Here is a 27500-nt window from a genome sequence, read left to right on the forward strand (position 1 = left end):
ATGATGATGATGATGATGATGATGATGCCGATGCAGATCATAGGGCTGCACGATAAGGCCAACGTGCCACTGACCTGGTCCAAGCTGACCGAGTCAATGGACTACGAGGACACGATGTCCATGATGGACGTGTGGCTGATGCTGCTGTTCGACACGGGCATCCACCTCCTGGTCGCCTGGTATCTAGACAACGTCGCGCCCGGAGACTTCGGCCTGCCCAAGCCCTTCAACTTCTTTCTGACCAAAGCCCATTTCTTTGGACACGCGGACTCGAGCGGCGCCCGGCACCCCGGCACGGAGGGCGTTGACCGCAAGTTCTTTGAGTCTGACCCCGTGGGGCTAGAAGCGGGGGTCCGCATCGTCCACCTCCGCAAGGAGTTCGGCCCCCAGGTGACCAACCAGGCTCTGCATGACATTTGGAAATGCAATGGGAACCCCCTTTTAAGACCTCTCAACATTTTTTTAAACTCAGGGAGGGAATCTTAAAATGGAAGTAAATGTAGAGAAGTTATGAACTGAAAATCTGAGCAAATGTCTTCTTCAAAGGGAGGGATTCTAAAAGCCGCCGAATGGTACCGTAGGCGTAAACCAAGAATAGTGACGCAAGAGAATAGAATGTCGTCTTTTGATGTGGAACGTGACGTGTTTCAGAACTTCTTCTTGACATTAACTCGGATGGTCGTTTTCACTGAACAATGGACATTGAAGTGATCATAATTTCAGAGAATTGTCTTTTATTTTCACAGAACTGTCTCTGCTGAAAGACTTGCGATTATGTAACAATGCGCGAGTCGCAATGATCCAGGTAGGAATTATGCACAATGAATGTGACTCAACTCTTCCTCTTCCAGTCTCTCCCTTTCATTCCCTCTGTTTTCTTCATCGAGTCGTCAGGTCAGTTACGTTTTAATCTCAGGGCTGGTGCGGTTTAAACCATTGTGCCTGCAGACACTTTTGCTTCTATCTCGCTAGGGGGTGAAATCTCTATCAAATTGTAGTCAAAGTTATCCAGTTCTCACAAGTGTCTGCTGATTGAGTCTCTTGTTGTTTTTCTGCTAAATTACCATTGAATGCAACCCCCGTCGGTAAGACTTCAGATCCAATTTCTAGGACACATGACTTCGTACAAAAGATTGGGCATGCTTTTTTCTTTTTTGACAATTTGCCTTTTCGCTTGTTGTGTATTCAATTCTTCATCAAAGAATGTTGATGGGAAATATCTCGCTCAACTATTTTTGAAGTGACCGTCTAAAGATGGCGCCCATAAGTGAGTAGTTACTTCCTGCGAGATATCACTTGGCTTTGACTACTTCCTGCGTTATATCAATTGATATAGGGTGCATGTTTGACCAATGGTTAGTTACAGTTTCGTCATGTGACCCGTAAAAACGGAATAAAATGTTTTAAATGTGGTAATTGTAAAAAAATAAATGAATATAGTTTTGCTTATGGGACGACGGGCGTTGTGGCGTGGTGGTAAGACGTCGGCCTCTTAAGGTAGTTCACTGGACCCGTTAAATATAATTTGGTTTCTCCCAAAAGTTGGTTATTTTTTAAGTTCGATCTGTCTGCTATGCATTCAGCATAAGAAAAAATATAGGGTAGTCGGTTCGTTTCGGAGCTATGAGTCTCGGAAGACAGTGCCCGTTTTGAATTTTGGACCGAAAAATCAAAAAATGGGTATGTTTTGAAAACGGCCAATTACACAAACATCTGCATAGGAATAGTCATTTAAAAAATATCACCCAAAGCAGCAATGGGCAGGTAACGAAGTGCACTGGTAAACGAAAATGTTGCGCATACTCAAACTTTGTGACGTCACGTATTTTGCCAGAGTTTATTTTAAATTTGTTCCTCATGTTGAGGTATTTTATTGCTGGTAGCCTGGAAATAAATTACGATTTGATGAGATGGGTTGTAAACGCAAGAGCGATCAAAACGGCATTAAAAAAAAACAAAAAAAACGACAGGTTGGTAGTGTTTTTAGGGGGGGTTCACTCCCTTGATTAACCCCACCCTTTGCACTATTACTGTCCAGTGTGCCTCAGAAAAATATGTGTCACGATAATGTAAAGGGCTGTTGTCCGATCATTTGTCTCAGATATATGAGCCAAGTAAATTATGTTTTTAAAAACCACTGTTACATATGACCTCTGTTGAAAGTCAAAGGTCACCGCAACTTTGAAAGGCCACAAGTCCGATTGAAATGTAATAAAAACGCCAATCAAAAGGTGGAGGTCACTTGTTTGATACAAGTGTAATAATAACAATTAATAATCAAGGCTTGGTTTATAATTTTGCCTAATAGTGCGTACTGTTATTTGTTACGGTTTGAAGGCTGGGACTTTTTGAGGGTGGAATTAAAGCAATTTTTCGCCTTATGGGCCCCGTATGCCTCGAAGGACTTCAATTATTGTATTATCTGCTGCCAGCATACAGTAGAAAGAGGGCTGCATACACAAGACACTTGTTCTTAATATTCTAGTTCAAACACCGGTTTTAACATGTGGTATTCTGATGCAATCACGCTGTGAGCATCACGGGTTGGGAGACACTCTCTTACCTGCTACCGGAGCTTCAATGTTAGCTTTGGTGATTATTACGATTTATTCCCCCCTCTGCTTCTTTACCTCTGTAAACTTGTAGAGCTAGTTATTTTTCGATAATGACCCAGCAACCAAACAAATAACGAGCCAGCAACAGCCTGAATCCTCGATAGTGCAATGGGTTGAGAAGCTGTTCTGTTTCGGTACTACTTTTGCGACTGAAAAGTTCCGAACGCTCTATACGTACGAAATATACATCTCTGGAGCAAACAATACAAACATACCGCATTTAAATTAACAACTACAGGCCTGAACACATGAATCTCCATATAAAATCCATGAGTTCGGTTGTTTTCTGAATCTAGATCTGCCGTGCACAAACCGTTCATCACAAGCAAATTCCCAAGGCAAGTAACTCATACTCTGGCGACAAGAGTCGTTCCCCTTCTTTTAACGCAGTTTCTTCGACAACACTGACTGCAATCCGACGGTCAGTTTTCAACAATATTTCATTTTATAAACAGATCACACGCAACCAAATGCACACATCTCATCAATTTAAACAACATAAAGCGGTTTCATACACTATTTTCCCCAGAAAACTGAACTTCATACAGTAATTAACGTTGGAACACGGGTGCAAAAGTTCGTCTGCTAGTCCCATTTGACGAAAGAACATTATCTTAAGCGATACTAAAACATAAACAGAACACACAATATCTGCCTTTACCGCCACAGCAGAATAACAGCATATCTGTGTACTTGATTTTAGTCCAAAACAGGGAAACTGAAAAGAAGTGTTAACAGAATGGAATGATTTGCACGGAACTATACAACCGCGCATTAATCGATCGCCTGCGCAGGTTGACTGGTTGAGTGATTCGGATTCGATCAAACTTTCGCACAAAAACTCCTGTTTTTTTGGAATAACTGAAGAAAGGAGGAATAAAGAGGTTACACACCTCGTCTCAGTGATTATTAAAAATAATGGTCTCAGTTCGCGGTCATGAAAAAGCTCGCTGAAGCTCGCATTTTTCATGATCCGCTAACTTCGACCATTATTTTTAATAATCACTGAGACTCGGCATGTAACCTCTACGTCACTGGCAAAGAGAACGGCTTTGTACCGATTTCATTAGATGCCCACGTGTTTTTGACCTCGTGGTTGGTAGGCGTGTCGCATTGTTTTTATTTCTGGCGGTGTCGTCATTTTCTGACGTAATTTGTTCTGGGCCGCGTCACCACACTTCCGCTGCCTGAAAAATGTGACGTTTGTTCTATTTACGTCATTCGAATGTTCGACGTGTTCTTCTTCTTCTTCTTCTTCTTCTTCTTCTGCGTTCCCTGTTCGATGTGTTCGAATTCCCAGCCTGCCAGGAAAAAATGGCGACACAACTCAGTAGCTTCCCTTTGTGTATGAAGAGTAATATCCCTGTCTCCATTTGACCTGCCTTAATCGGGAGGTCGTGAGTTCAAATCCCGGTCGCTGCCGCCTGGTGGGTTAAGAGTGGAGATTTTTCCGATCTCCCAGGTCAACTTATGTGAAGATCTGCTTGGGACTGAACCCCCTTCGTGTGTACACGCAAGCACAAGACCAAGTACGCACGTAAAAGATCATGTAATCTATGTCAGAGTTCGGTGGGTTATGGAAACACGAAAATATCCAGCATGCCTACCCAACGAAGGAGGAGTGAAGCTGACTATGCTCTCAGAGTATAGTGTAGGAAACCCAAATGGGCAAACAAGCTCACACGTAACCAGAAAATCCTGGAACGCTGAAGAAGAAAAAGCTTTTGTGATAAACTATCCACAGACCAGTCACCAGCGAGAGGTGTGTCTGAAACACGTGTGGTTTGTTTTTCCAACTAAATGCAAGGGTATTCACTCTTTCTCAACCCATACAAACCCGACAGAGTTATTACCGAACTACATGACATGAATTGAATACAGTTTTGTGTGCACCAGGTTGCGGTAAGGGACCTGTCGCTGAAGATGTACGAATAACGTTTTGTGTGCACCAGGTTGCGGTGAGGGACCTGTCGCAGAAGATGTACGAATAACGTTTTGTTTGCACCAGGTTGCGGTGAGGGACCTGTCGCTGAAAATGTACGAATAACGTTTTGTGTGCACCAGGTTGCAGTGAGGGACCTGTCGCAGAAGATGTACGAATAACGTTTTGTTTGCACCAGGTTGCGGTGAGGGACCTGTCGCTGAAAATGTACGAATAACGTTTTGTGTGCACCAGGTTGCGGTGAGGGACCTGTCGCAGAAGATGTACGAATAACGTTTTGTTTGCACGGAGGGACCTGTCGCTGAAAATGTACGAATAACGTTTTGTTTGCACCAGGTTGCGGTGAGGGACCTGTCGCTGAAGATGTACGAATAACGTTTTGTGTGCACCAGGTTGCGGTGAGGGACGTGTCGCTGAAGATGTAAGAATAACGTTGTGTTTGCACCAGGTTGTGGTGAGGGACGTGTCGCTGAAGATGTACGAATAACGTTGTGTTTGCACCAGGTTGCGGTGAGGGACGTGTCGCTGAAGATGTACGAATAACGTTTTGTTTGCACCAGGTTGCGGTGAGGGACGTGTCGCTGAAGATGTACGAATAACGTTGTGTTTGCACCAGGTTGCGGTGAGGGACGTGTCGCTGAAGATGTACGAATAACGTTGTGTTTGCACCAGGTTGCGGTGAGGGACGTGTCGCTGAAGATGTACGAATAACGTTGTGTTTGCACCAGGTTGCGGTGAGGGACGTGTCGCTGAAGATGTACGAGGGTCAGATCACGGTGCTGCTGGGACACAACGGGGCGGGCAAGACTACCACCATGTCCATGCTGACCGGCTTCCTCCCGCCCACTGCCGGCACGGCCTACGTCCACGGGATGGACATCCGCACGGACATGGCGGCCATCAGGCAGAGCTTGGGGCTGTGTCCACAGCACGACGTCCTCTTCGGCTCGCTGACCGTGCAGACCAACCTCAGCTTCTTCGCCAGGCTCAAAGGTTGCCCCGGGTCCATGGTCAAGGCAGAGGTGGACACTGTCTTGGAGGAGGTGGGGAGAGCCTTTTTTTTCTTTTTACATATATATAAAACATCAGATATTGTGAAAGAAACAATTGAAAGTCAGCATAGACTTTCTTCCGAGATTTGTTAAAATCTCTTAGCAGAGAAAGAGAGAGAAGTAAGTATCCCTTCACAGACAGCCTATTGGGAGCATCAGACCCTCCTCAAGGGGGACCGAGATTTACAGAGCAAAGTCCCTTTGTGGGGGACGTATCGCAAGGTAATCTAGTCCTGAGGAGGACCATTGTTTTAGTACCTAGACCAGACACGTGTCTCCACACTATTGTGTCTCATCAGTGGTCAGGTGGTACTGATGGCGAGAGTTGTCAACCCATGGTATCCAACTAAGAAGCAAACCACTCTCTGAATGGTAGCTTCTGTTGGAATGGGAGACTACCCTCATCTGACAACCCCAAGGGGATATCTGTGAAGGGAAACACTTTGATTTAAGGCCAAAGTGTGGAATTGATATTTATTAAAAGAATTTAGTAATTTAGACAAGTTTTAACCAAGAAATTAGGTTAAAACAAGGAAAATTTGAAAAAGCCTAAAGGGAGGTAACTCTGTACCAGCCTGCAGATCCAGAAATGGATACGCGAACAAGTTAGATCTAATTTTGAACAGGTAAAACAGGAAAAGCGGTCAACTTTTCACTGCTGTTCAACACAGGACTTGGTAAAGAAGAAGTTTTCTGCAAAACCTGTTCAATTGGATCGCTTTAAAGGCGATGCAACTTTCACGGTGACCACATTATAAAACATCAGAAATTGTGAAAGAAACAATTAAAAGAATTCTCGAATCTGTTTTTGGCATTCACTCTACCGCTCTTCACTGGTTTAGTTCATATCTACAGGGCCGTAGTCAGTATGTGTCTGTCAATAATCTCTCATCTCCTCCATCTCCTCTCTGTTTCGGCGTTCCCCAGGGATCAGTTCTAGGCCCAGTTTTATTTGTACTATACACCACTCCTCTCTCTGCCGTCATCAAGCAACACGCAGTCAATCATTACCTCTTTGCAGACGACACACAACTCCAACAAGCATGCAAGCCTACAGAAATCCAAGCGGTGACGCACACTCTCCAAAACTGCACTTCAGATATTAAATCATGGATGACAAACAATATGCTCAAGTTAAATGATGACAAGACTGAATTTCTTCTTTTCTCTGGAGCTTCCTCTTCGACCACTTCCCTTCCAGCCTCCATCACAGTAGGTTCTAGTGACATTTCTCTCTCTGATAGTGCTAGGAATCTTGGGTTCATCATGGACTCCCACCTCTCAATGAAACAACACATCAAGAAAGTCTGTCAGACATGTTACTTTGAGATCAGAAGAATAGGTTCCATTAGAAAATTTCTCACTGTTGATGCCACGAAAACTCTCGTTACATCCTGCATTCTGTCCAGATTAGATTACTGCAACTCCCTTCTCATAGGCTGCCCTGACTCCACTCTCCAACCCTTGCAAAAAGTACAACACTCTGCTGCACGTCTCATTTTCAGAGCACAGCATCGACAACCCTGCACTCCTCTCATGAAAGAACTTCACTGGCTTCCTGTATCTGAACGTATTAGGTATAAAGCTGCCTGCTTCTGCTACAATATCATCTCTGAATCGGCACCTGCCTATCTTTCTGAACTGGTCTCTCTCTACACTCCCTCTCGCACCCTTCGTTCTTCTGATGATGCTCGACTTCTCCGTCAAGGTCGCTTTAAACGCAAGGCTCATGGCTTCCGCACGTTTTCGTATTATGGACCTCAGTTATGGAATTCACTCCCCTTTCAATTACGTCACTCTCCATCCATTTCATCTTTTAAGTCCAATTTGAAAACTCACTTGTTCCAACAACACTACGGATAGTTCCTTAGTATAGAGTCTGGGGATGTGAGATGTGCATGATGTGTTGTTTGAATCTGACAGTGATTGTATGATTTTTGTATACATGTATTGTTGTCACGCGCTTTGAACTTCTGATAAGGCGCTTTATAAATGCCCGTTATTATTATTTATTATTATTATAAAAGTCAGCAGAGACTTTCTTCCGAGATTTGTTAAAATCTCTTAGCAGAGAAAGAGAGAGAAGTAAGTATCCCTTCACAGACAGCCTATTTGAGCATCAGACTCTCCTCAAGGGGGACCGAGATTTACAGAGCAAATTCCCTTTGTGGGGGACGTATCGCAAGGTAATCTAGTCCTGAGGAGGACCATTGTTTTAGTACCTAGACCAGACACGTGCTTCGACACTATTGTGTCTCATCAGTGGTCAGGTGGTACTGATGGCGAGAGTTGTCAACCCATGGTATCCAACTAAGAAGCAAACCACTCTCTGAATGGTAGCTTCTGTTGGAATGGGAGACTACCCTCATCTGACAACCCCAAGGGGATATCTGTGAAGGGAAACACTTTGATTTAAGGCCAAAGTGTGGAATTGATATTTATTAAAAAAGAATTTAGAAATTTAGACACGTTTTAACCAAGAAATTAGGTTAAAACAAGGGACATTTGAAAAAGCCTAAATGGAGGTAACTCTGTACCAGCCTGCAGATCCAGAAATGGATACGCGAACAAAGTTAGATCTAATTTTGAAAAGGTTAAACAAATATATATAAAACATATATACACATATAAATATAAATATAAATATAAACATATAAAGGTTAAACAAATATATATAAACCATCAGAAATTGTGAAAGAAACAACTGAACGTTAGCAGAGACTTTCTTCCGAGATTTGTTAAAATCTCTTAGCAGAGAAAGAGAGAGAGAGAAAAAGTATCCCTTCACAGACAGCCTATTGGGAGCATCAGACCCTCCTCAAGGGGGACCGAGATTTACAATGCAAAGTCCCTTTGTGGGGGACGTATCACAAGGAAATCTAGTCCTGAGGAGGACCATTGTTTTTGTACCTAGACCAGACACGTGTTTTGACACTATTGTGTATCATCAGTGGTCAGGTGGTACTGATAGTGAGAGTTGTCAACCCATGGTATCCAACTGAATGGTAGCTTCTGTTGGCATGGGAGACTACCCTCATCTGACAACCCCAAGGGGATATCTGTGAAGGGAAACACTTTGATTTAAAGTGTAACTAAACAAGCAAAAAGGAAAAAAAATCGTTCAGCAACCTTTACACTTTGATATATGTAAAAGGACCTCAAATACTGTTGAACTGCGATTTTTTTTTCTCTCTCACTCTGACACTGTTTAACGGACATGTGAAGTGCGCGCCAGGAACGACAATCTTCTAATCTAAGTTTACCTGATTAATGCCCTTAATTTTTGGTTCTGGTACTTTCAGTTCCGGCTGTTGTCATCAATCTACCAAAATAAAAGATCAAACGGAGTTTTCGATTTTTGACTCACATGCGAAGCAAAGGTGAGTCTATGTACTCACCCGAGTCGTCCGTCCGTCCGTCCGTCCGTCCGGACGTCCGTCCGGACGTCCGGAAAACTTTAACGTTGGATATTTCTTGGACACTATTCAGTCTATCAGTACCAAATTTGGCAAGATGGTGTATGATGACAAGCCCCCAAAAAACATACATAGCATCTTGACCTTGCTTCAAGGTCAAGGTCGCAGGGGCCATAAATGTTGCCTAAAAAACAGCTATTTTTCACATTTTTCACATTTTCTCCGAAGTTTTTGAGATTCAATACCTCACCTATATATGATATATAGGGCAAAGTAAGCCCCATCTTTTGACACCAGTTTGGTTTACCTTGCCTCAAGGTCAAGGTCACAGGAGCTCTTCAAAGTTGGATTGTATACATATTTTGAAGTGACCTTGACCCTGAACTATGGAAGATAACTGTTTCAAACTTAAAAATTATGTGGGGCACATGTTATGCTTTCATCATGAGACACATTTGGTCACATATGATCAAGGTCAAGGTCACTTTGACCCTTATGAAATGTGACCAAAATAAGGTAGTGAATAGGTAGTCAAAAGCCTCTTTCCCGAGTTGTCCCAAAGCCGGTGTTTGTACTTGGCCTCCTCAGCCTTGATGCGGTGCACAACGAATCGTCCCTTGACGTCGTACAAGATGCGGAAGAACTCATTTGTTCTATCAATGGTGATCACATCCTGGAAACCGCAGGGGTATGTCTTGTCTGTGCGCACCTTGCCGTCCACTTTGATGAGGCGCTGCATGACGATCTTCTTGCACTCGTCATAGGTGAGGGCGTACTTCAAACGGTTACGCAACAAGATGGCCATGGGCAGGCTCTCTCGCGACCTGTGAGGTCCGGAGCTGGGCTTGGGGGCAAAGTATCCCGTTTTGCTAAAGATTCACAAATGATTTCTGGTGTAATTACGTACCGCATGTAATAAAAAACTGAATGAAACAAAAGTTTGAAGTCTTATCTTGGTTTCTGTGGTGATGGTTGTTTGTATTTGTTGAGCTAGAACAGATAACAACTCTCAAACCGAAGGCCCCGTGACCACCGGATGCCATTACGTCACGCTCTGTGGCATGTCAGGCCTGACAGTATGCTCACACAATCTCAGAGTGCTTCGCGTTGTTTCATCGGTTGACCTAGAAATGATAACCAATTAAAAGCTTTGTTTCTCAGCTTCATTAACATGTAACAGTAAGCGGGATCGGACGTTGGCGAGAAAACGTGCAAAGCAAATGAAATATATGATATAATCTTTTGGAAGTTTTGCGATTTACAATCGATTTCAAAAGGATATTATCAGAAAGAAGAAGTATTCGACTAATTAATGCGGTATTTTTCTTGCCTAAACGTTATTTGTACGCCGAGCACTTTACGGGAGAAAAACGTAAACAAAGCCGTCTGTGCAACCCAGTCACCCTGAGCCGTGATGGCCGAAGCTTGTTCACGGCCCTGTCGAGCGACTGAAGACATCGCTGATTCTCGGCCTCGTCCATGCGAATCATGGAATCTCAAAGCTCTTGTTGGTGAGTACAGTTCTTAAGAATCCTGATTCATATTGTTTTTATCAGTTATAAATAAAATCTGTGCGGATACATGCTAGTAATGCCGATCGCATGTGCAGAGATCGGTCGTCCATTGATGGTGTTCATGTGTGTAAAATGGTAGCTGTGGTTCTCAACAGATTTAATTAAATGTACGTTTCAAATGAAGGATTGTTGAATGGGCAACTTTGACTGGGCTTTTAGATTCATGGTTTCTGAAGGTTTTGTGGTTGTAGCACCTAAATATAAGTGGAAAATCATGAAAAAACGAGGTCACGTGACCCGTGGCAAAATCAGCGGTTTTGTGTCGTCTGCTCGATGTCGTTTCAAGGTGTGCTTTGCATGCTGCAACGTTCTCCGGTATTTCGGGTTACAGTTGAGAATTGCCTTTGGCTTCCTTATAAAGAAACGATACCATTACATCAGTTATAACTAACAAGAGGCGAAGCCTTCAAGGCTCCCGTAAGAAATCGACACACAGTAACCAAGGGCGGATCAATTCACTTTGGAGGGGGGGGTTACAAAATGACTGCGAAGATACAAGTTGACGGCGCCGAAGGCGCCTAAGCCTCTAGGGGGGTCCGGGGGCATGCCCCCCCCGGAATTTTTTTTTATCCAAAGAAGCAAAATAGAGCTATCTGGTGCATCCTGAGCCAATAAATTACCTCTTTTTTTGGGGGGTGGGGGGGGGTTACGTAACCCCCCCAGATCCGCCCTTGGTAACACAAACTCAATCACTCCGTCACACATACACACACACACACACAGTAAGCATAGACACAGTGCAAGAGTGGGAGACGCTAGATCTAGGTCTGTCTGTCTGTAGCCTACTCTGCCGTGTGCTGAAACCGAGTAGTCCACTGACGCTTCTTCCGAGAAAAACGACTTTTACTGTTTGATAAAATGTCTCAAAAGTGATGATTATCTAGATCAAACCACCGAGATAATAAGATAGATAGCATTAATTTCCGTTTAAAACCCGATTTTCATAATAATCTGATGGATGGTTTTGGTTTTGTTGGGCATTTTGTGGACTTACTTGGTTTTACCACTTTCCCCCCAATATCAGATCTAACAAAAAATGCGCAGATCTAAGCAAGCGGACTCACTTGGTTTTACCAGAATATTTGGAAGAAGAAGTGTTGTCTAGAGAAATGACAAAACAGTGAAAATAACACTACGAATTTGCACAAGATGGAAAGAGAGAGAGAGAGAGAGAGAGAGAGAGAGAGAGAGAGAGAGGAGAGACCAGACAGGGAGTGAGAGAGGAGAGAATGAGAGAGAGGAGACACAGCATGGGCGGGGGGGGGGGGGGGGAGAGGGAGGGAGGGGGAGAGAGAGAAATAAAGGGAGGGAGGGAGATAGAGAGATGGAAAGAGGGGTGGAGAGAGGGAGAAAGAGAGGGAGGGTAAGGGGGGGAGAGCTATGGAGAGAGAGATAAATGGGGAGGAAGAGGGAGGGATGGAAATAAATAGTGGGATGGAGGGAGAGAGAGAGGAGGGAGGGAGTGAGAGAAGGGGAGGGAGGGAGGAAGAAGAGGGGGGGAGAGGAAGTGTGGGAGGGATGGAGGTAGGGAGGGAAAGAGATAGTGGGATAGCGGGAGAGAGAGAGAGGAGGGAGGGAGTAAGAGAGGGGGAGGGAGATAAGGGGGGAGGAAGAGAGTAGGAGGGAGAGAGAGGGGGAGGGAGGGAGAGAAAGAGAGTGGGATGGAGGGACAGAGGGGAGGGAGAGAGAGGGAAGGATGGAGGTAGAGAAAAGTCGATTGTTGGTGGTAGGGAGAGAGGGATGAGGGAAGAGAGCCACTCAAAATTGAGAGTGTTGCTGCAGATCTGGATGACCTCCGACTTGTAGCTGTGGTGTGTGCTGTTGCCCTGGTCTTCGTCCGAATCACCGGTCCATACTTGGAGCTTCTCCAAAGTGAAGTCAAGTACACAGAGTTCCACAAGTATATATCCAGCTCATTATCCACAGGATGGACAAGCAAGTTGCAGAATATCCAGCCTATTCTTCAGCTTTTTGACTCACATGCGAAGCAAAAGTGAGTCTATGTACTCACCCGAGTCGGCCGGCCGGCCGGAAAACTTTAACGTTGGATATTTCTTGGACACTATTCAGTCTATCAGTACCAAATTTGGCAAGATGGTGTATGATGACAAGGCCCCAAAAAACATACATAGCATCTTGACCTTGCTTCAAGGTCAAGGTCGCAGGGGCCATAAATGTTGTCTAAAAAACAGCTATTTTTCACATTTTTCCCATTTTCTCTGAAGTTTTTGAGATTGAATACCTCACCTATATATGATATATAGGGCAAAGTAAGCCCCATCTTTTGATACCAGTTTGGTTTACCTTGCTTCAAGGTCAAGGTCACAGGAGCTCTTCAAAGTTGGATTGTATACATATTTTAAAGTGACCTTGACCCTGAACTATGGAAGATAACTGTTTCAAACTTAACAATTATGTGGGGCACATGTTATGCTTTCATCATGAGACACATTTGGTCACATATGATCAAGGTCAAGGTCACTTTGACCCTTATGAAATGTGACCAAAATAAGGTAGTGAACCACTAAAAGTGACCATATCTCATGGTAGAAAGAGCCAATAAGCACCATTGTACTTCCTATGTCTTGAATTAACAGCTTTGTGTTGCATGACCTTGAATGACCTTGACCTTGGGTCAAGGTCACATGTATTTTGGTAGGAAAAATGTGTAAAGCAGTTCTTAGTGTATGATGTCATTGCTAGGTTTAGTTATTTGACCTTGACCCTGAAGGTCAAGGTCATGTAAAGGTCAAGGTCAAGCATGTGAGTCGTATGGGCTTTGCCCTTCTTGTTTCTGTTTTCTTTTCATATTAACAAACTTACATTTTTCTCTGACACTTCCAGGGTTAATTTTGTACGAATGAATTCAAAAATATCTGCGTATACCAGAGTAATTTGCAACTCTAGCTGAACTTTATATTCAAGAACAAAGAAATGTAAGGAAAGAATTCTGTGATTCAGTGTTTGGTTATAGCACGAGCAATATATATTGTATTAATTGCTGAATTTTTGTAAGTATTTTATTGATGCATTATTCCAGCACTCTCCTGGACCCTCACTTTCTGGGCATCTTTGGTGGGGAATTCGAACTGCAAGGAGACAAAGCATCCCTGAAGGACAGTATATACAACTTTGCCAGTCAGCACATCGAAGCAGTCCAGTGTACTCTACGGCAGCTGATGCCAGACATGTGCAGTGTATTGCGCAGGCAGTTGAATGACTTTCTGGAAGACGGTGTGTATGGTGGACAACCAGTTCCCTTCCCAGATGTCCTCAACCACTGCCCACTGACAAATCTGCTCGGTGAAAACATTTTCGGTGACCTGGGCTATGACATTAACAAGCGGTGCAATGACCAGAGGTCGTCAACAAATATGCTGAGCCACAACAGGACAACACTGTGGTTGAAGAAGAAACTGGAGACCCGGTCAAGCCATCTTCTTGCCTTCGCTCGAAGGAAAGGGAAGTCTTTGCGACACCACAACCGCCAACAAGAGAAAGCGGTGTTGCTGCGACTGAGGCAGAGGCTCCTGGAAAACAAGGCAAAAAAGGCGGCAAAGGAGGCCAGACAGGCAGCAACCAAAACCGAGCTAATAAGAAAGATGACGGCTGTTGGTGGCCCCTGTGTCATTGCAGAAGATGTTGATGCTCTGGTGATACGACTGAGAAGAGAAAAGAAATCAACCCTCTTGAACGCATTGAAGTACCAAATTCGATACCAGAAAACAGTATTGAATCAGAAGGGCTGCCTTCGACTCACTGGTAGCATTGAGGACCTGACAGCCAGCCTCAAGGCTCATCTGGGCGGCACTAATCTTCCAGCTCCAGATGAAGATTAGATGGGTAGCCTTGAAAAATGAAAATGTTCAAACCTGTTTTATTTCTTTGTCTGTGTATATGTGTTTACAGATCTGTCGATGCTGATCATTTTGATGTAAAGTTCATGTTGGTAGGACAGTTAGAAGCTGAAATATATCCTTTTAAAGATTTAGACGTGTTTGAACGGTAAAATTGAACGATTTGCCCAAGTTTGGGTTCTTCAATTCAATTATTTCTTACCCGTAAATTTTGGGAAAAAAATTGAGCTAAAAGTCTTAGATATGGAGAGGTAATCTGTTCAAAATTAGCTTCATATTTCTTGTTTTGGGTTCACAATGAGGCTCCAAAGTTGACGATTTTTTGACTCACATGCGAAGCAAAAGTGAGTCTATGTACTCACCCGAGTCGTCCGTCCGTCCGTCCGGACGTCCGTCCGTCCGTCCGTCCGGACGTCCGTCCGTCCGTCCGGAAAACTTTAACGTTGGATATTTCTTGGACACTATTCAGTCTATCAGTACCAAATTTGGCAAGATGGTGTATGATGACAAGGCCCCAAAAAACATACATAGCATCTTGACCTTGCTTCAAGGTCAAGGTCGCAGGGGCCATAAATGTTGCCTAAAAAACAGCTATTTTTCACATTTTTCACATTTTCTCTGAAGTTTTTGAGATTCAATACCTCACCTATATATGATATATAGGGCAAAGTAAGCCCCATCTTTTGATACCAGTTTGGTTTACCTTGCTTCAAGGTCAAGGTCACAGGAGCTCTTCAAAGTTGGATTGTATACATATTTTGAAGTGACCTTGACCCTGAACTATGGAAGATAACTGTTTCAAACTTAAAAATTATGTGGGGCACATGTTATGCTTTCATCATGAGACACATTTGGTCACATATGATCAAGGTCAAGGTCACTTTGACCCTTATGAAATGTGACCAAAATAAGGTAGTGAACCACTAAAAGTGACCATATCTCATGGTAGAAAGAGCCAATAAGCACCATTGTACTTCCTATGTCTTGAATTAACAGCTTTGTGTTGCATGACCTTGAATGACCTTGACCTTGGGTCAAGGTCACATGTATTTTGGTAGGAAAAATGTGTAAAGCATGTGAGTCGTATGGGCTTTGCCCTTCTTGTTATTCTTGAAAAAAGTGAGTTTAAAAGGCCTACAATTGCACTTTTCAAATGTACATAACTACTAAACTAATTCACCTACAGAATACAAATTTACATCACTGTGCTCAGAATAAAAAGATCTACAAGACCATGGAAGTTATAACCTTTAATTCTGGAGTTTGAAAAATCACTTTTGAATACCTATAGTAAACCACTAAAAGTGACTATATCTCATGGTAGAAAGAGCCAATAAGCACCATTGTACTTCCTATGTCTTGAATTAACAGCTTTGTGTTGCATGACCTTGGATGACCTTGATCTTGGGTCAAGGTCACATGTATTTTGGTAGGAAAAATGTGTAAAGCATGTGAGTCGTATGGGCTTTGCCCTTCTTGTTATTTCATGGTTCAGAAAAATATTGCTTATTTTCTGAAGTCAATCGTTTTAGCCAATTTTTTCTTTGATTCTTAAAAGTCATTTCAGATTTTTGAAAAATAGTTAACGGTTAGTAATTACCAATATATTGTAAACAAATATATCGATAGGTTTTGGTAAGAAGACGCAGGTGCGATGAATGTGGTACCAGTATTTTTGTGGTAAGTAAGGATGCATTTCTTTGCTGTTAGCACATTTACAATGCACATTTAATTTGTTTAGCAACATAAACGAAAGCATGGTACTGTGCCGCTTGTTTGTGGTCTATCTTTTCGCGGCAGATGCGTAACAATTAGGGTCTCAGTTGGAAAAAGCTGCTCAGAACCAGAGCAGATTTGGCTTGGGTTCTTTGAGTGTGAATGATCGACGAGTGGCTTGACATTTGTAACGAATCATTACTGGCCGTATAAAATTTCATCTCACACGGCATCACTGCAGAGCGCCTAGAACTGTACCCCCGGAACATGCGCGATATAAGCCTCATTGATTGATTGATTGATTGATTACTGTAGCCTACTTGAAACCATCATCTGTTTCTGAATTTGTCATCAGTTATGATTGAGCAGTCTCATAGGAATCGTCCATAAAATGTTAAACCGAAAAAGGGCAGACGATTCTGAATCACACAGGCTGCTGTACAAAATCAGATCTAAAACAATATTTTGAACTGCGACGTCTGCGTTTTAAATGCCCTGTGACAAAATACCTTGTCCTGGTCATGTGTATACACATCAGCTTCTATTGGGAAGATCAGTATTTTATATTAATCACTGTAATGAATTGCGGTTATGGTGTTTATAGTTGAAGGGATATAACTAGTGCTTTTTGTAATACAAAGAGTTTGTCAGGAGTTGTTTAACTTTGAGAGTGGAAAGTTTTAACAGCTCAGTAAGATTCCGTGTTTGCTACGGGCGGGTCAAACTGGGTTCGCAGCACGTGAGTTTACAACTGTGCGAGTTCACGTTATAATGATTAATCGCAACCGCCTGATTTTGTGAGTTGTGATTGACAATTGAAAGTCATTCGACCTGGGCTCTCGGATGAGAAAACCTGCTCTTGCTTTTGATGTCAACTTTGGAAGAAAACATTTGATCTTGATGTCAACCTTGGAACCGGGAAACATTGCCGGGATGACTTGGACTTTTGTATGGGTGCCGCCATATTGGAAGATGAGGTACTTTGCTAGTTTTGTGTGAACTTGAACATTTCTTTTGTATGCGCGGACATGACTTGTGTACTTGAATAATTTCGGAATTGTATAATTTTCTTGTGCTCGGTTGGTGTGTTTTTGAATATTGTTAGTTTGTTACAGTAGGGTGTTATATTTTGTAACAGGCCGCCCCAGTCTGACTTGTGCGGGGTGGTGCCAGTGTGGCGAGGGTGCGATGGAGGCCGTAAGGTTGAAGGCTTGCTACATCGTCACCTCTACATAACGTAAAAGTTATGTTTTGTTTATTTGCTTTCTTGTCCTTGTAAATATGTTCTGACGTTGACAATGAATGAGTGAGTTTCACAAGGTCGTGGACAATGAATGAATGAGTTTCAAAAGGTCATGAATTGATTATTGTAAGCAAGAAAATATTTGAGAATTTGAGGAATGAGTTGATAATTGCTATGTCAGAAACAAACCAATTTGTATGTTCTAATTAAACCATTGGCTATTGTTTGGAAAGAATGAGTTGGTGAAAGACTACAAATTCTTCTAATCTTCTCTCTGCTTTCCTAAACTTCTGAGCGGGAGTCAGATGATTGACTGTGTGTGTGTGTGCACCTATAAAGAATCTGGAAGGAGATTAATAAGGATAAATACGGATCTTCTTTATTTCAAATCTCTTACATTGGCGAGCTTGCCAGGATGTATTAATTGGAACATTTTTGAAGATTATTTTTTTTTTTTGGTGCGTTCCCTTGAGTGCAGTTAGGCTTATTTTATATTATTGACTTGTGGTGCTGAAGTGTTGTTTGGTTTTGCGCAGATGCTGATGCATGCAGTCTGGAGGATGGACATCCTTGTCATCTGCCTGTGAAGGGAGCTCCTTGGTCTGTGGACGGATGCATCCTGTGCCTGACTGAACGACATATTTTGGACAGGAGTGAGTCATTTGCTTATCTGACACTCAAGTTAACATTCTATATATTTTTGAGAGTAATTTGTCTCTCTGAGTGTTGGTTCTTGCTTGCGAGTAGGTTATTTTTTCCCCCTACTTTACATGAAGCGCCCTGTAGGTTAGTTTTACCTACAAGTGAATAATACATGACACATCATTTTTCCCTTTTACGTGTACACAGTTTGTAAATAGTTGTGGGTCAGCAATGCCTTGATTCATAAGTGTATGGGAATGGGAGTATGTCTAGTTCCTAGGCCAAGTTTTTGAGCGGAGCCTAGTTTCAAATGTATTGATTGTTTCCCCTTGTAGTTCAGTTGATCGGTTTCCTAGACTGTGTCACTTTAGTACTGTACTTGAGGAAGTCAGGTAAATTCTAAAGTTTAGTGGACTATTGTGTTCACGTTAGTCAAAGCTAAGTCTTGGTGTTGCCCTCTAGCATTCTATGTAGTGGATAGTCATAGTTTGCTTAAGTGATAGCGGTTTGTTCACGATGGCATCTCAAGAAGAGGTTCAAGCTTTGATAGCGCAGTTTAAGGTGGAGGGTGAAGCCTTAGGAAAAGATGGTGCATCACTGAACAAGTATGTGGAGGATAATTTGCGTGAGGAAAGAGCAGCAAGAAGAAAAAGAGAAAATGATATTGCTCTACAAGAAAAAGAACTCGCTGCTGCACGGGAGCTTAAAGAGAGAGAGTTAGCTGAACAAGCTAAGATTGAAAATCGTCGTCTCGATATTGAAGAAGAAAAGGCGAACAGGGAGGCAAAGTTGCGAGCAGACGAGTTGGTTGAAAAAGCAAGCAAGCATAAATTGGCCAATCGTCCCAAGATTCCCTATTTTGATGATAAATCAGATGACATTGAGAGTTATCTGTAGCGCTTCGATAAGCACGCAGCTAGCTTGAAGTGGTCAAAGGATGAGAAGGCTTTGATTTTGCCTACTCTTTTCAGAGGTCGTGCTCTGAATTATTTTCAAGAGTTACCAGTAGAAGATACTAATGACTATGCCAAACTGTCAGCGCATTTGTTGAAGAGATTCAAATGTACTGAAGAAGGTTTCAGAACGCAGTTTCGCTCATGCAAACCTGAATCTGGTGAAACCATGCATGTCTTTTTCTCCCGCATGAGAAGATATTTCACTAGATGGACAGATATGGCTGGAGTTGGCACAGATTTCGCTTTGCTCTGTGACTTGGTGCTCAGAGAGCAGATTCTGTCTAGTTGTGCGTCGTCTCTGGTTACTTTTCTGAAAGAAGACAAGCATAAGAATAAGAATAAAAATACTTTATTATCTCATAGAGAAATTCAGGCGTGGTACATAACAATAGTACAAACAAGACATTGATTTTACATAAAACATATAGCACTATATAACAGGGCAGGTTATAGAAACACCTTCCACATACCTCTCTGGACATTCCTTGCATTGTTCTTACGCATTCAGACATGAACACATCCATGTCTCATTTACACATCGCACACATGGACATTCTTATACGCTCAACTTACCCATTCACACATGGACATTCCACCACGCTCCACTTACACATTCTTATACGCTCCACTTACACATTCACACATGGGCATTCTTATATGCTCCACTCCCACATGGACATTCGACTACGCCCACTTACACGTTCACACATGGACATCTTTAAAGCACTGCGCTTACATTCTCGCACACCTGCGCGTATAACGAACTATGGCTAAACATCATTGCAAAATATCATAGCATACAATATATCAGAAAATATACGGTTGTACATAAAACCAATACATACATGTACATTACTACTGATTGCACTGGCAGAAGAGGGGCTGGGTCGGGTATGTGGATGTGTTTACATGTTGCTAAGGGTGATGGATTTGGGGATGAAGCTGTTTTGCAGCCGGAGTGTCCTAGCTTTGTGCGTGCGAAGTCTACGGCCAGAGGGAAGGAGTTCATAGAGGTGGGCAAGGACATGGGACCTATCTGAAGCTATCCGCCTACTCTTTCTCACCACACGCTTTTCATACAGGGACTCCACACTTGCTTGCTGCCTGCCAATCACCTTGCTACTGACATTCACCATTCGCACTAAGACATTCCTGTTCTTCACACTCAGACCTCCATACCAGGCCACAAAACCGAAAGTGATGACAGACTCAATGAAAGAGCGGTAGAAAGTTTGGAGGATAGGAGGGTTCACATTCAACTTCCTAAGTTTCTGAAGGCAGTAGATGCGTGACTGACATCTTTTGTGTATGAGGGTGGTGTTTGCATTGAAGGACAGCTTATCATCGATAACTGTGCCAAGATACTTATATTCAGTCACACGCTCAACAGTCACACCATCAATCATCAGGTCAGGGACAGGGGCAGGGTTTCTTCTAAAATCTATCAGAAGTTCTTTGGTCTTTGTCACATTTAGGTCTAAAAAGTTGTCTTTACACCAGGCGTTGAAACGTTCTACTTCTGCAAAGTAAGTTGCGTCATTATTGGAGAGATCTTCTAGCGCTGTATCATCTGAATATTTGATAAGAAGGGTGGAGTCAGTGCCACTGCAGTCGTTAGTGTAGAGTGTGAACAACACAGGGGAGATAACTGTACCCTGTGGAGAGCCTATGGAGGTGGACCTAAGGGAAGAGAGAGCTGTCTGAAAGCGGACTGACTGGGTTCTGTTAACGAGAAAGTTGATAATCCACAGGATAAGCCTTGGAGTCACGCTGTAGCGGAGAAGTTTCTGGGCCATGAGGCAGGGTTGGATAGTGTTGAAGGCAGAAGAGAAGTCTATGAAAAGAATGCGTACAAAAGAGCCAGGTTTTTCTAAGTGTGTGTATGCGTTGTGTAAGAGTGTGAGTGTGGCGTCATCTGTGCATCTGTTCTGCTTGTATGCAAACTGGAAGGGATCCTGATGGGGCTTGACCTGATGGAGCAGTCTAAAGAGGACAATGCGCTCAAAGCACTTCATAACAATAGAGGTGAGAGCTACAGGGCGATAGTCATTCAGGGTTTTGGGCTTGTTGTTCTTGGGGACAGGGCAGATCGTAGAGTTTTTCCAGAGTCTGGGCACAGTGCAATCTTTCAGAGACCAACTAAACAAACGGCTAAAAACAACGGACAACTGACAGGCACATGATCTCAAAACACGTCCACCGATGTTATCAGGACCAACTGCTTTCTTTACATTCAACTTGCTAAAAACCTTCTCAACAGTCTTGCCTTGAATTTCAAAGTCCTCCTCATCACCTGCCATATCTACCTTAAGCTGGGAAGTCACGCTGTCTAAATCATCCTTCAAATCATCTTTCTCGAATCTACAATAGAACTCGTTTAATTTCTCAGAAAATTCAACCTGTTCTTTCATCGGCAAGCTATTGCTACTGGATTTTGATTTGGCCTGTCCTGACAAAGTTTTAAGTCCTTTCCATGCGTCTGCTAAGCTACCCGATTCAAACTGTGACTCTACTTTCTCTTTGTACTGTCTCTTCGCTTCCAAAATTTCTTTCCTCAACTTGTTCTGTACTACTTTCCTTTCTACTCTATCTCCAGTCTGAAATGCTACCTTTTTCTCGTTGAGTGTGGCTTTGAGAGACTTTGAAATCCAAGGTTTGTTGTTGGGGTACAATTTCACTGTCTTAGATGGGACAATCATATCCTCACAAAAATTGACATAGTCAGAAATCACTTCAGTAGCTTCGTCTACACTACCACTAGAATCAAGAAACATGTCCCAGTCTGTACACTCAAAACATCCCTGCAACTGCTCTACGCTATCCTGAGACCACACCTTTAACTGACTTCTTCACTACGGGTTCTGTCTGAATTTTGGGTTTGTAGGCTGGGACAAGAAATACACTATTGTGGTCTGAGTTACCTACGGGAGGGAGAGCAAACGATCGGTAGGCCTTGGGGACGTTTCCATACACTAAGTCTATTGTCTTGTTCTTGCGGGTAGGGACAGTCACGTACTGGTGGAAAGTCGGTAGGTTCGTGCGTAAGTCACAGTCGTTAAAGTCACCTGCAATAAAGTTTGGGGCGTCAGGGGAGATAAGCTGCAAACCTCTGATCACATCTGCTATTTGGGCTGAGGCGTGGGAGGGGTTGGAGTGAGGGGGAGTGTAGATGACCGTAACAAAAATCTGACCAAACTCGCGGGGGAGATAACGGGGCCTAAAAGACACAGACAGTAAATCTAAATCCCGTGTGTTGAGCTGCTTTCTAACCGTTACGCTTGACTTGCTACACCACCGTTCATTGACATATAGGCCCACCCCACCACCCCACCGTTTCCCGCTAATCTTGCTGTCTCTATCTGTTCTAAAAGGCGTACCAAAACCTTCAATCGCAACACTGTCATCACTCACATCCTCATTCCACCAGGTTTCAGAAAAGCACATCAGACACGTATTCTTGTACTCGCTTGTCAATCGCACATTCGCTACCAGTTCCTCAAAGTTCATGTTGTCACTCTTGGGTCGGATAGATCGCACATTCGCCATGATCATCGATGGTAGTGGGGGACAGTTCTTGTTTCTTCTCAGTCGTCTCATCACACCGCCTCTCTTTCCTCTCTTTCTCTTTTTCACACTGTTCTGACACTCGTCGTTCAACACAGTTCTCTTCATCTCGTCAGGCAAGTCATACACACTGTCACTCAAACTCAAAGCTTTCAACAACAACAATGATTCGCGTGTGTACTGAACCGTACTACGCATCGTGCCACCGCCGCCATCTTGGTCAGTGAGACCGGCCACACCAACACACTTGAGCACGGAAAGGCACGCCAACACAGTGGGTACATCACGAAGCGTCCCGGTACCGAAGCGTCCCAGTACCGAAGCGTCCCGGTACCGAAGCGTCCCGGTACCGAAGCGTCCCGGTGCCGAAGCGTCCCGGTACCGAAGCGTCCCGGTGCCGAAGCGTCCCGGTACCAGTCACCACGCACATCCTCGGCTCGCATGCCAATGTATTATATAGCAAAGGGAATGCCTGTAATTCACACAGAGCAATCACTTGGTCTTAAACGTGCACAAGACAAAAACTTTCATACTGGTGGAGCGAGCCAGTCTGAAGAGTACTCGGGTCCAGCGCGAGCGTTCTTTATTACCCAAATGAACCCAAACAAACCCAAATTAACCCAAATGATACAATTTAAAAGTCGGAGGCAGAACTGAAAAGACTTTTTCCGAAGTTCACGCTTAATGAAGCCAGAAAGCGTGTGTGATAACAGACATATCCCTCTTGTGAACGGAAGCCTACGGACTTTTCCCCCGAACTTGTACACACGGGTACAGTATTTCCAAATTGGTGTGTTGTGAGTACAGATCTAAAGTAAAGTTGGGGAAAAGTTGGACAAAAAGTGATTTTTTTTTACCGAAAGCAAATCAAGGTCTGTGCAAAATTAAAAAAATCAGTGAAGTCAAGGTCAAATCAAGGTCAAGATTAAATTTAAAAAAAATAAATATGGTTAGTCAAGTCAAGGTCAAATCAAGGTCAACAAGGGCGGATCTGGGGGGTTACACGGGTTATGTAACCCCCACCCCCCCAAAAAAGAGGTAATTTATTGGCTCAGGATGCACCAGATAGCTCTATTTTGCTTCTTTGGATAAAACAAATTTCCGGGGGGGCATGCCCCCGGACCCCCCTGGAGGCTTAGGCGCCTTCGGCGCCGTCAACTTGTATCTTCGTAGTCATTTTGTAACCCCCCCCCCCCCTCCAAAGTGAATTGATCCGCCCTTGGTCAAGGTTTAAAAAAAAACAACACTCTAAGTCCTGTGACGCGTTATAGTGGGACGCTTCGGTACCGGGACGCTTTGGTACCGGGACGCTTCGGTACCGGGACGCTTTGGTACCGGGACGCTTCGGTACCGGGACGCTTTGGTACCGGGACGCTTCGGGGTGTCCCCAACACAGTCACAAACCTTCTGAAAATATCCACAGTCTTCATCTTGCAACATTCACACAGCACTCTGCCATACACAGAAATGAAGAATCACAGGGAAAACAGGGTAAATCCACGACAAGTCGCGTAAGGCGAAAATACAATATTTAGTCAAGTAGCTGCCATTTTTCAGCAAGACCGTATACTCGTAGCATCGTCAGTCCACCGCTCATGGCAAAGGCAGTGAAATTGACAAGAAGAGCGGGGTAGTAGTTGCGCTAAGAAGGATAGCACGCTTTTCTGTACCTCTCTTTGTTTTAACTTTCTGAGCGTGTTTTTAATCCAAACATATCATATCTATATGTTTTTGGAATCAGGAACCGACAAGGAATAAGATGAAAGTGTTTTTAAATTGATTTGGACAATTTATTTTTGATAATAATTTTTATATATTTAATTTTCAGAGCTTGTTCTTAATCCGAATATAACATATTTATATGTTTTTGGAATCAGCAAATGATGGAGAATAAGATAAACGTAAATTTGGATCGTTTTATAATTTTTTTTTTTTTTTTACAATTTTCAGATTTTTAATGACCAAAGTCATTAATTAATTTTTAAGCCACCAAGCTGAAATGCAATACCGAACCCCGGGCTTCGTCGAAGATTACTTGACCAAAATTTCAACCAATTTGGTTGAAAAATGAGGGCGTGACAGTGCCGCCTCAACTTTCACGAAAAGCCGGAGATGACGTCATCAAAGACATTTATCAAAAAAATGAAAAAAACGTTCGGGGATTTCATACCCAGGAACTCTCATGTCAAATTTCATAAAGATCGGTCCAGTAGTTTAGTCTGAATCGCTCTACACACACACACACACACGCACGCACACACACACGCACGCACACACGCACATACACCACGACCCTCGTTTCGATTCCCCCTCGATGTTAAAATATTTAGTCAAAACTTGACTAAATATAAAAAATGACAGAGACAATGTACCACAGCGTCGCCCGATGCAGAGCGCCACCTACCAACTACCGCTCAAACCATGATAGACGCAGCTGAAAGATACAGGGAAGCACATCCTAGTCAAAACCTAGCAGCAAAAGGTTCTAGTGATCCTCTGTTGGCTAATGTCGGTCTTCCAAGTGGGAGAGGAGGTCATTCAGGTGGTCGAGGTGGTCACAGGTTTTCTAAGAAGAATAGTCAGGCTGACACAAACCCACCGACAGAACAAAGCTCTCCTGATAATAAGGGTGGCAGAGGTGCTAGTCAGGCTGGTAGAGGTAGAGGTGGTCAGAACTATCAGAGGAAGTGTTGGTGGTGTCAAGATACTTCGCACAGGTTGGCAGATTGTCCCAAAAAAATGCATACTGCTTCAGTATTCGTTGTCACTGTTGAAAAGAGTCCAGCTGTAGTGAAGACGAGCAGTCTGTGGCGTCAGTAGGATTTTCAGGTTGTGATGAACTTCCCGAGTCTATTCAGACATGTGAGGGTACCTTAAATGGTAGTGAGGTCACGGTCATGTTGGATAGTGGGTGTTCCACGGTTGGGGTCAGGAAGTCCCTAGTGAGGGATGATCAGTTTACTGGGAAGGTACAGGTGTGTAGACAGTTCAGTGGGGATTTAGTTCGGTTACCCATTGCGATTGTGAGTCTGGATACACCATACTTTTCTGGAAGTGTTGAGGCATGTGTGATCGACAATCCAGTATGTGACGTCATTTTGGGTAGAATACAGGGATGTACATTTGGATGTGTCGAGGTTACTAGCGCAGTCCAGACAAGAGGTCCATTTCAGGTGATCAAAAGACTGAATCAATGTGATTACGTTGTAGAAATTTCACCTGGGATTGAGAAAGTGTACCATGTCAACTTGCTCAGGGAGTATGTGTCTAGGAATGAAGATGTTGGTCAGAATCCAGTTGTTGCCTCATTGGGAGTGATCAGTGGGTCCAGTGCGGAAGACGAGGTAGACATTCAGAAAGTCAAACTACAGTCAGTTCCCACAGTTCAGACTGAGAATGTAGATGATGTGGTCTATAGTCCTGACTTGTCTATGCAGGCAAAACAAAAAGTGCAGGCGGTGTTTCAGAAGCATCAGGACAAAATGACGGATTTGCCTGGTACTTGTGACCTAGTGCAGCATACGGTGAGGATTCCTGAAGGTGCTGTGGTCAATGTGAAACAGTATCCGTTACCATTTGAGTCTCAGAAAGTGGTTGAAGAAGAAGTGACGAAGATGTTAGATCTAGACGTAATAGAGCCGTCTATTTCTCCGTTCTCGTCTCCTATTGTTCTTGTCAAGAAGAAGGACGGAAGTACTCGTTTTTGCATCGATTTCAGACACCTCAATAAGATTACGGAGTTTGACGCTGAGCCAATACCGGATCCGGAAGTTCTGTTTGCTTCATTGCAGGGCAGGCAGCATTTCACGAAGATTGATCTGGCTAAGGGCTATTGGCAAATTCCGATGGCAGAGTCTGATCGAGCAAAAACGGCTTTTCGTACCCCTCAAGGTCTATATCAGTTCAAGAAGATGCCGTTCGGAATGAGTACAGCACCAAGTACTTTCGCGAGGATGATGAAGATGTTGGATCTGGATAGGTTCAAATCTGTTCATTTCTTTGATGACGTACTTGTAGCCACAGAAGACTGGTGTGGGCAACTAGAGGCACTTGACGGACTGTTGACAGAACTGGGAAAACATGGGTTGACTGTGAGACCGTCGAAAGTAGAGGCAAGGTTTGACTCTATTGAGTTTTTGGGTCACATAGTTGGGGAGGGTAGCATGCGTCCGGTTCCCTCCAAAGTGTCCAAAATCTTGAATGTCTCTGCCCCAACCACAAAGAAACAAGTCCGGTCATTGGTAGGGCTCATCAGTTTCTATAGGCGCTATGTCCCAAGCTTCGCGTCTATTGTGTTCCCCCTGGTAGAACTCACAAAGAGGAACCAACCAAACAAAGTTCGTGGGTCAAAAGAGTGTCAGATGGCTTTTGACAGGGTCAAAGAAATTTTGTCGTCTGAACCACTGGTGAGATTGCCAGACTTTTCCAGGCCGTTCACAGTGCGGTCGGATGCGTCCTCCACGGGGATTGGAGCAGCCCTGATGCAGCCTGATGATGACGGCGTCCTTCATCCAGTTCTGTATGCCAGCAGGAAACTGCTGGAAAGAGAAACCAGATACTCTACTGTGGAGAGAGAGTGCCTAGCGTTGGTGTGGGCAGTTGACAAATTCCATCGCTACTTGTTTGGCTCACATTTCTTTGTTGAGACTGATCACAGACCGTTGACGTACTTACGACAGTCCAAAACTGCCAACGGCCGACTGTTGCGATGGGCTCTGTCTCTCCAAGAGTATTCATTCACAGTAGTGCCAATTCCTGGAGTCAGGAATTTTGAAGCTGATGTGTTGTCACGCTTGACGAAGTGAATGGAACATGATGGTTGAAAGGACAGTGAAAAGACTTTCTGCAATCAACAAGGACAATACTTTTTGTGCTGTGAGTGTTGATATGCTGTGTATGTACTAAGAACTAATTTAATTTTGT

At 43.5% G+C, this 27500-nt stretch overlaps 1 protein-coding gene across 1 annotated transcript in view; it reads left to right on the plus strand.

Annotated features, from left to right (window-relative positions):
• Positions 1-24: 24 nt before the first annotated feature.
• LOC138970137 (phospholipid-transporting ATPase ABCA3-like) overlaps positions 25-27500 on the plus strand; it is a 184847-nt gene continuing 157371 nt past the window's right edge. The window contains exons 1-2 of the mRNA XM_070342619.1: positions 25-390; positions 5286-5600. Of these exons, the coding sequence (XP_070198720.1) occupies positions 25-390; positions 5286-5600 (681 nt within the window). The remainder of the gene's footprint in view (positions 391-5285; positions 5601-27500) is intronic.

This window comes from Littorina saxatilis, linkage group LG7 (assembly GCF_037325665.1).
Source record: "Littorina saxatilis isolate snail1 linkage group LG7, US_GU_Lsax_2.0, whole genome shotgun sequence".
NCBI lineage: Eukaryota > Metazoa > Mollusca > Gastropoda > Littorinimorpha > Littorinidae > Littorina > Littorina saxatilis.